This window comes from Bidens hawaiensis, unplaced genomic scaffold, assembly GCF_021521415.1.
Source record: "Bidens hawaiensis isolate Kalapana, Puna unplaced genomic scaffold, B.hawaiensis_p1.1 tig00001412_1, whole genome shotgun sequence".
Lineage (NCBI taxonomy): Eukaryota > Viridiplantae > Streptophyta > Magnoliopsida > Asterales > Asteraceae > Bidens > Bidens hawaiensis.
This window is the reverse complement of record NW_027491079.1, coordinates 3,164,717-3,175,218: the sequence shown is the minus strand read 5'-3', so window position 1 is coordinate 3,175,218 and position 10,502 is coordinate 3,164,717. Positions and strand designations below refer to the sequence as shown.

Genomic DNA, 10,502 nt, shown 5'->3' with positions numbered 1-10,502 from the left:
AAATTTAATTGTCGGGAATATTTTATTAATATAAAAAATAATAATACAATACATCGAAATGACACAACGGGTCGGCTTAATGAATCCAAATACAAATACAAATACGAAACAAAATTGACAAATGACACAAAAATCTTATGGGGTTTACAAGTGATCAACTCTCATATAATTGGATTGCAAAATAACTTGGGCCACAGAATGGTTGACGAAAACTCCATGTCGGCAACAAAATGGTTGACTTGGGCTGCAAGATAGAAAAGATTAAAAAGAGGTCACTCCTATAGTATAAAAGGACCCTACGCAAGAGAAAGAAAAAGATGGATTAATATTATTTTCTTTAAGCTGAGTAGCCATGGAGGTACGCAAGACAAAGAGGAGGCAGAACTCATCACATACTAAACACAGAGAGAAAGAGAAGAGCATGTGGGTTCAACGAAACAATATTATTTTCAGGTTTGAATTTATTGTTTTCGTCATGAATTTATTATTTGAAATTATTTATTTTGGTTTGTTCTCGAGTATGATTGTTGGCTAAACTCTTTAGACCGTCTAGGCTTATGATGAATTTGTGTTGACGCTTGATTTTTGTTTGGATTATGTTTTTGTTTATGGCTTATGATTAAGTAAGAGGTTTCTTGATTTTCATTCGATGCATATGCATGTTTAGGATTTTTTGACGAGTTTTATTGTTCCACCAAGTCCTTGGTGATTGTTTTATATATTAGGATTTTGTTAGGTCATCTACTTTAACTTTGACCAATTTGTGGTTGATTTGCAATAAAACCATTAGAAAAGTAATAATAAATCAAGTAGACCTAAGCGTGCTGCTAATCTAAATGGTTATATGGTGATTATTATGTGATAGATCTTGGTTGGTTAAGTTGCAAGATTTATTTCTTTGTAAGGAGTCCGTTTAGGTTTGATTTATCAGTTTTGTCTATCTACTGGAGTGAGTTCACTAAACTACTTTGATTTTCGCACAATAAGGTAGGATTTCTTGTAGAGGTACCTGTCATAAAATAAATCAATGACCGTGAGCGAGTTTAATTAAAACTGATAATTTTAATAGCTCATTAGGGTTCTATAGTGATGTGCGTCGGATATGCTTAAAAGAATGACCCTCACAACTAAGCTTTAATATTAAAACGAAAATCCTAAAACCACACACAACCGGCAAGTGTACCGATCTCAAGTAGTATAGACCTAGGAAGTCCGAGTATCGAACACGTGGACACGTAAGACGCTAACGATTACTAACCCTAGACAAGACCTACCTTAGAATAATAATTAATTGATTTTTGATTTTTTATTACTTAACTGAACTAACCTAACTGACTGACAAAACTTACCAAAAATAGAAAACTTAAGGGGGAACTAACTGTGTTAACTTAGGATGGAGAAAAACGTCTACCTAGGTCCGAATCAAACTGTAGGCCTAACAAGCTGATGGATTGAATGATATCAAGACACCGGTCCCTAAAGATGACATGACTAAGGATCGCTCGGGCTCACTGGATCACCTCTCGGTCTCACTCAATAAACCCTAACTACTCAAAATCGGCTAAAACGACCAAACCAGAAAACAATTGCTAACGTGTTCTGATGATGGATTACCTCTCGGTCTCACCAACTCTCGACCCTAATGGCAATGAATACTACACAACCAAGGATAAAGGAACAATTCAACTTAAACTAAAATAGATCAACTAGTCGCTCAAAACACCTAAACCTGACCATAAACAAACTCGCTCTCGCGCAATTCTTATTCTAGCATGCAAAGGCAATGAGACAACCCTAACTTCCTATCACCTCTCGGTCTCAAAGAAGGTGTCTAACCACTGTACTTAATCCAATAAATCATGCAACAAAACCCTACGGTTGTAACTACTGCAAACAAACCCTAAACATAAAGTCTAGAATCAAACAATGCACCGATCAATCAACACAAAACTAATTAACCGACACACGGGGTTTATGCAATGAATCACCAAAATTTCCAGCCCTTAAACACAACCTATTTCATGTCTAAATCAAACTTTACAATAAAAATTCAAGGTCATCAATCAAACAATCCATAAAACTCATCAAACACTAACAATTAACATCATTCCTAGGTAGAACTAACAAGTTTAGCCGAGAATCATAATTGGACAGTAGCTAGCATTCAATAAAAACATTATATAACTCATACCAATCATCATAATAATCATCCAACAATTAATTCTACTCATAAATAATTCAATCTCTTAAGCAATTGCAAAACAATTCAACAATTAAGCAAGACACTAAAAGTGTATGAACAATGAAAAAGATGTAAGGATACGAGATGTTCTGGGGCTGCTCTCGGCTGTGAAAAACAGTGGTGAATGATCCCGAGGCTTGGTTCTTGTGTCTTCTTCCTTCCCTAGCCGCGACAAGCTCCAACCCTAGCTCCACAAAACTTTTTTTCTTTTCTTCCCTGCTCAGCTTGCGATCGGCAGCTCCCCCCTTGGCTGCTAGGTTTTATTTTTTTTTATATTATAAGTATAATGTAAGACTTGGGCCTCCATGATGCATATGGGTCGGGCTTTGAGCCTTGTCTTGGAATCGTATGCGTATAATGCTCGTAAGCTCCTCGAAAAGTCCCGGTTTCTCTTCCTTGTAACCCAAACCCTACATGATTATTAAAACTATGTAAAACATATATAAATCAAGTAAAAACACATAAAATATAATATAATATGTAGATAAAATGTGTGGAAAATACGTGTGTTTTGCAACACATCACATAGGCGTCTCCTTGAGAAGGGTCGAGGGCCCTGTTCAGTTTTCCATTAAGTGAATACTTTAAGATCCCGTTTCCATAACTTAGCATTTTCTAACCATTTGATAATTGATGCATTAGGGATTCTAGCCTAGGTGGTTGTTAGGCATCATCTGAATTAAGTCTAGGTTTTAAGTCGAGTCATCTCTAGTTTTATTAATTAATTTTAGGGATAATACCACAAAAAACCAACCAAACTTTCTGTTTGTGCACACAAAAGTCGATTAACTCAACTTTTGCGTATAAAAGTCCCTTAACTTGTTAAATTTGAACATAAATGTGAAATGACCTATAATAGCCTATCCATTGCTGATATGGCGCACACGATTCATCCTCTAATATTGTTTCATGAAGCTTTGAATGGGCATTGGATAAAACCACCTCACTTGTGGTTTAGGTGAGTAGAGGCTTCAGCAATTTTTCATTTTTATTTCATATTTTTTCTTTCTAAATTTGTAAACTAATATTAATAAAAAATAATACATTTAAATAAAAATAGTACAACTAACAAATAATACCAATCTAATACAATACCATCGGGTTTCTAGCCCACAGATGCTCGACCAACTAATGACGAAGGTTTCTGTGTACCTTACGGTTATTGATATTTGAAGTCTTTGTTGATCAGTGATTGCCGATTCTGGTCATGTGACATGATAGTTCGCCACCAAATGATTTTTTTTCTTTAGAACTCAAAAACTATTTCAATAGCTTTTCTTGTCTATTCATAGTAAATTATTTTTTTTATCTTCAATTGGAGACGTAAAATCTTGAACAAGTATCGCCTATTGGTTGTAAATACCATCAACGAGGTAATACCCATACTTTAATTGTTCCTCATTTGCAAAAGATTGATAATATTTAACTTTTTTTGTTAAACTAACGATCAATTTGACCAAGTACACAAAATCCAACGTTCCAACGGTTCTTTTGATTAGTATTTAATTAATAAATTTATGTTTTGATGATGTTTAGTTTAGTAATATAACTAATTAAAAAATATAGCAATTACTTGTAAGACCCCGAATCATGGAAATCCTACAGTTGATAATCATATCCAAAATTCACAAAAATTTAAAACCAAAGCAATTCATTTTAATAAAACCAGTCAGAGTAATAAACAACGGAAATTAATAAGTATCAAAAACCCCAAAACCAGGGACATGTGCCCAAAATTAAATACAAATAAATCGTTTGTTTTATTTGAAGTCCTCGACTAAAAATGTCTTCAACCGTCCGAGTAGTCTCGAGCACGTCCAAGCGATAGCTCCCTGCTTCTCAACCTGAAAATCAATCTAACATACACATAAAGTCAGCTAAAGCTGAGTGAGTTCATGTTTTTGTAATTGACATCCATAAATCAATTGAAATTAATAAATATAAAAATGTAGGAGAGAATCATAAGTAAATAAATAAATAACTTTACTTGGTCAAATCATAAGTAAATAAAATAATAAATAATTTTTCTTAGTCAAACACGCAACACGGGCCTCAAGACCCCGGGTCTTCCCCAAGTAATATATTTGACCCGGTTACGGTTTAACAAAACAAAAATCACGTAACACGATCCTACTCACCACGAGTCTTCTCGAGTAATATATTTGACTCGGTTTACGGTTTGACAAAAAAAAATCATGCAACACGAGCCTCCTCACCTCGGGTCTTTCCCTAAGTAATATATTTAACTCGATCACGATTTAACAAATCTAAACACGTGATACGGGCCTCCTCACCGCGGTTCTTCCCCAAGTAATATATTTGACCCGATCACGGTTTAGTAGGACGGCGGGCCTCCTCACCCCAGGTAACGAGATACGAAGTCAAGGACTCAAGTAATATATTTGACCCGTCGGGACATAAATATGCAACATGGGCCTCCTCACCCCGGGTCCTCCTCTAGTAATATATTTGGCCTGGTCACAGTTTATCAAAACATACACATCCAAATACACACTTACAAACATCTTAATCGATTAATCAACTAAGAAATATCATCACGTGTAATCCATAAATAATGGATAATCTAGGAATTAATACTAGGCGTAATAGTATCCTCGAGCCTACACCATAAGTAATATATATAACCTTAAGTAATATATGACCATAAACGAGTCTAAAATATCCTAAGGCATAGAATATAATTCACACATAGTTTCATAAATGCACAAATACGAATAAGGCTATGTAATACCATCCAAATAGTTGTAACGAGTAAAATCGGGTAAAATTGTAATAGGGTGTGTATGCTAGCCCAAAACGTAAAAATATTAAAAAGGGGCATCATGAACTCACCTGACACGAGTCACGCAAATACCAATGAGTCAGGGGACCTCTAAGCAAATCCACAAATCACAATCCTGTCGGATTACACACAAAGATTACTAACTAAACCGTACTGACTCGTTTATCCTACGAGGCGTTCTAACATGATTTGATTGACCTAAAGCCTCATCCATACCAATTCCAATTACATCAGCCTCTGAGGCCTTGTATTTACCATAGCCACCTTTAGTTAATTCCGGGGACAATGGATTTCCAAACTACACCCGGAAGTTGTTAATTGTATCGAATATGCGCTTTAACGAGCGGTTTATGTACTTAGCAACCAAATCAGCCCCGTGTGGACAAAATTTATTATAATTACAGAAAACAAGTCCACACGACACTAGACGAGTTGAATGGGTCGGTAATTCGCTTGAACAACGCACAAACTACCTATTAAACGCGAACTTGCGTTGTACCGACCCGTTTAAGAAACCGACGACCAATTCAGCCCCATTAACATAAAATTAAGTTTTTCACAGCCCGTATAACATACCGAGGCTACAAAATCTAAATTGGCTGTTAATCCCCTCAAACAACGCGCTAAACGCAACAATCAACAAACTAGACAACCGAAATCCTAGTTTTCAATCTATCGACACTTGACTGACCAAACGAGCTTAATTGCTCACGATACTAAAGTATGATACATATGACATACCTAGGAAGATGACAGAGCAATATCCTCACTTTAAACAGCCCCGAAAAGAACACAATTGGACAGCCACCGGTTAAGCCTAAAACGAAGGTTTCGATCAATCACGAGTCTATTATGCAGATTTTAGCATGCAAAGATGTATTTTAATTCATAGGAAAATCATAGAAATAAATTATGAAATTTTTACCAGAGTTTTATAAATGTCTTATGTTTCTAAAAATATTTTTTTATATTTTTACAATGCCCACAAAAATCATAAAAATTCTTCCAACACAGAAACGTACATGCAGCTATTTCAATGCGCAGCAAAACGGTTTTATTTGTTTAAAAATCATTACCAAACCAAATTAAACGATTCCAATTGGGTTGTAATTATAACTCAAAATATGAAGTTCCAGAAGTGGAACCAACAAATTTGGACTTGTCAAAAAAGAGTTATGATGTCGAGAAGACAGACCAGAATCTGACTCCCTGCATCAGCTTTGACGCACGTTTTTATAAAATCATAAAAACCCTTCAAATCTCGTCCAAAAATTACAAATTATACCTTTCTGTAGAACATCATGGAAGTACGAATAGATCAAAAAGAATCAATTTTCATCGTGTTACTGACCAAATAATAAACGAGTACGAATTTGTCAGCAACTGTTATAATCAAAACTCAAACGCTAACATGTTTATGACATCTCTAGGGTTCAACAAAAGGTTTTAATGGTGAAAAAGACAATCCTTGATGTAATACTAACCTTGAATTGAAGTTTGGCTCCATAGAATGGCTGGAAAAAAAAAAAAAAAAAAAACCCATGGTGGGGCTGCTCTCTCTTGCTGCCGATCGTACATAGGAGGGAGGTAGACAAGGTTAGGGTTTATTACAATAAAATGTTACACCTAGGCCCTCAAACTTGTAAAAAGTAAAACTTTGGACCGAAAGATAATTAATATGACTTACAAGAATGGCTAGGAGGTCCCTGAAGAATGCCAGATCGATCCCGATTAGTATACAAACTCTACAATGTGCATGCCGTCAAACGAAAATTAGCGGGTGTTACATACTAAACTGGCCTTCAAGGAATAAGAGTTGATGTCTTGATCAAAAGGATGGATAAACGGACTTTTAAAACGTATTACAAGGCTCCTAATATAGAAAGATGAAACCTCGCCTTTTAAACAAAATTATATAAATGATCAAGCCGATTAACGATTTTTCCGAGCGTTACATAACTAAAATTTAGTTATTTTCATATAAACTGGACGGATGTTGATCTATTACAAGTCGCGTCACCAGAAGGTAATCCAATTGTTTTATTAAATGGTCTTTCATAGTTTGAAAAGTAAAATGAAATCACCTTAACTAAAGTTTTCATCACATAAAGTGACGATGGTTCAAGACTTGTCAAAGACAAAGATGTAGAGTAGGATGTGTGTGTTTCAGTTTGATTTTTGGAGAATTTATTTTTACATGTATTTATAAAATTTCTCTAAAAGTACATTTTGAATTTGTAAAGTAAATATGTTTGTCGCTAATATAAATGATTATTCATTCAAATAAAAATTCGCTTAAAAGGTATTCAATTAAAGTGATGATATCCACATATGTAAACATGGTAATAAATTTATTATCAACGCAAATTTTAAAAATATGTAATGATATAAACTATTATAAAGTTGTTATTGAAAAGAAATACTCATTTGGATTGCAAAATCATTGTACATAGTACATCTAGTAAACGACAACATTCAAACCCACGTTTTCTTGATACAATCTTAATTAGTCCCACGAACTAATGGAAAATGTCATTAGCAATGTTCTTAGCGTCATTTGAGATACCAAATAATCCAGCACTCGCAAATCCAACACAATAAAGACCATGCTCTCCTTTCCAATGATATGGACTTTTATGCTTTGGCATTCCTTTTTCGTTAAAGAGCCTCGACCCCATCATCCTAGATAAAAAAAATAGTTAAAGATTAAAAGAAACACAAAACAAGATGTTACTTATGATACACAATGTAGTAACTTTTTGTTACCTTAAGCCATTTGCACACGGTGCTTTTTACGCCAGTAGAAAAGACGATGGCATCATATTGTCTCTCTTGACCACTTGTAAATTTGATATGATCATCTTGTATATATTTTTAATTGTCGGCATAACCTTAAAGAAAGATAAAAAAAACACAACCGTCAAAAGTTGTTTAAACGTTACTTGATGTTAAAACATAATAAGGATGCTTACCTCAATTGCTCCTGATTTTATCTTTGAAACTGTCCCAATGTCAATGACAGGTGACCGCCTATATCTTTTTTAAGCCAAAATGACCCTTTACATGGCCTTTGTATTCCATATATGTAATGATCTCCATAAAAAAACTTGTTCAAAGCTAAAACCGTCTTATCTACGAAAGTGCACGGGATATATTTTAATAAATACATTCCAAGTTGCCCTAACTCCTTGGTAAGCACATGTTTCTATTACAATAAACAAAAATTAAATATTAAAATTAATATACCAAATAATCTTAATTTAACGCGCTTGTTCAAATTCAAACGTCACGTGGGAGATTGTTAATATGCTTACCGGGCTACGAATAACAATTGAAGTTTGAGCACCCCAATTACATAAATCGTATGCAATTTCCATGCTCGAATTTCCAGCACCAACAACAAGCACTTTTTCGTCTCCAAATTTGTTTCCATTTTCATACTCACTAGGGTGAATGACTAACCCCTTGAAGTTGTCTAAACCATAAATGTTAGGAATAACGGCTTCGCTATTTTCACTTGTTGCCACCACAAGAAACTCACCTACATACTCCTCGACCAAACCCAAAACCCTATTTTTGGCGGTAACCACCCATTTTTGTGCAGTCCTATCATACCATTTACTCTCAACACTACGTTAGTACAATGGGTCTACGTTGAAATGATAAACGTAGTTTTGCAAGTATTGAACAAACATGTTTTTGGGTACAAATGTTGGCACAGACAACAGAAATGCCATATGAGGGAGTTGACAAAAGTTTTTAGCCAAGTGAAGCTTCAAACGATCATAAGCTTTCTTTTGCCATAAACACGCATAACAATCTTCCCTTTCAAGAACAATATTTGGGATAGAAAGAAGAATGAGGCACGCTGACGTTGCAATACCAGCAGGTCCAGCTCCTACTATCAGAACAATAGTTTCTTGTTCCTTTTTTCTTTGACTCTTTGATATGATTTTTGTATCACAAAGTATATGGTTATAGATTATCCACTGTGTGCACATCCTTTATATAAAAGTTACAAATTCTAAAAAAAATTAATTTTTTTCTTTAACTGTCTAATGTCTCTTCGCGCTTAAAATTCAAAATACTACTAGTTCTTATTCACCGCGTTATTCCATCTTTATTGGAAACAGACTTTGAGAATTTATATATTTGACTATAATCTGTGTTCGTATTGTGCTAATTAATGTATTTATTTTACATAAATTACTTTTTAGTTAATTTGTTTCCTTACATTGAAGTCTATCTTTAATTTGCTCATACTTTGTTGACTAAAGTATGTTACATTATAAATTTTAGAGATTTTACATTTAATTTATGATAAACCAAAGTATACATTGTACTAGGGATGAGCAAATTCAGTACGGATACTGGTTGGTACCGGTATGGTACCGGTACCGATTTGGAACCGTCGGTACCAAATCGGTGCCAAAGTTTTGAGTTTTGGTATCAGGACCGGGACCGGTACCGGTACCGGCAAATAAATTGCGAGTTTCAAGACCGAGATCGGTCGGTACCAGAATATGGTGGACGGAAAACCTGGCAAATGGGTGGGCTGGGGTTGGGTTTTAATTAAATAATATATTTTGAATTATATTTACACTATTGGCCCTTCCACTTTGATATTATATTAAAATCAAAAGTAAACTAAATTTACAAATGAACCTTGAACTTTGAATGATTTATAAATGAAATAGAATTGATAACCTTGGATAAATTTCAAATTAAACCCGTAAAGTTTGCGGATTGTTTAAACATTCAAAACTTTAAACTCCGGTTTACATTAAATGAACAATAATAATAATATAAAATGAACGAACGATGAACTTCAATAGTCGGGAATATTTTATTAATAATTAAATAATAATACAATACATCGAAACGATACAACGGGTCGGTTCAACGAATCCAAATACAAATACGATTCCAAATTGACAGATTTCACAACATTCCCTACTTTTGAAAATTTTGTCCCGAAATTAAGTAGAAGAATCCGTATAAAAAAGATGAGGATACTTCGTTCGCATTTGATCTTCCCGTTCCCAAGGGAATTCAGCGTCACACTTGGATTCCCAACGAACCTTTACCAAAGGTATACGATTACGTTTGGTTTCCTTGTCCTTGCGATCCATGATTTCCACCGGTATCTCAATGAAGTGCATCTTTACATCGATACGCACCTTATTGAGTGAAAGGTGGAGATTTCCCTCAGCTAGACATTTCTTAAGATTGGAAACATGAAAAGTCGGATGAATATTCAAAAGTTCTTGTGGAAGCTCGAGAGTATAAGCTACGCTACCAACACATTCGAGAATTTTGAAAGGTCCACCAAATCGAGGAGATAGTTTGCCTTTCTTCCCTAAACGAACGACACCTTTCTAAGGGGATACCTTGAGAAGAACACAGTCGCCGACATTAAACTCTAGAGGTCGTCGTCGGTTATCAGTGTAACTCTTT

The 10,502-nt window shown here is 34.7% G+C and overlaps 1 protein-coding gene across 1 annotated transcript; it reads right to left on the bottom strand.

Annotated features, from left to right (window-relative positions):
* Positions 1 to 7,564: 7,564 nt before the first annotated feature.
* Positions 7,565 to 9,046, bottom strand: LOC143575298 (putative indole-3-pyruvate monooxygenase YUCCA10). Its single transcript, XM_077059708.1, has 4 exons — positions 8,739 to 9,046; positions 8,360 to 8,651; positions 8,213 to 8,250; positions 7,565 to 7,727 (listed from the first exon to the last, which is right to left on the bottom strand). Exons 1-4 carry the CDS (start codon positions 9,044 to 9,046, stop codon positions 7,565 to 7,567), a joined length of 801 nt encoding a protein of 266 aa, XP_076915823.1.
* Positions 9,047 to 10,502: the final 1,456 nt, after the last annotated feature.

What these genes read in the sequence shown, in the direction of transcription:
- LOC143575298 (XM_077059708.1), bottom strand. Translation starts at nt 9,046, where the DNA reads ATGTGCACACAGTGGATAATCTATAACCATATACTTTGTGATACAAAA. An exon ending in ACATTTGTACCCAAAAACAT is followed by an intron (nt 8,652 to 8,738) that starts GTTTGTTCAATA and finishes ATGGTATGATAG; the next exon opens with GACTGCACAAAAATGGGTGG. An exon ending in GAGTTAGGGCAACTTGGAAT is followed by an intron (nt 7,728 to 8,212) that starts GTATTTATTAAA and finishes TTTTTTATCTAG; the next exon opens with GATGATGGGGTCGAGGCTCT.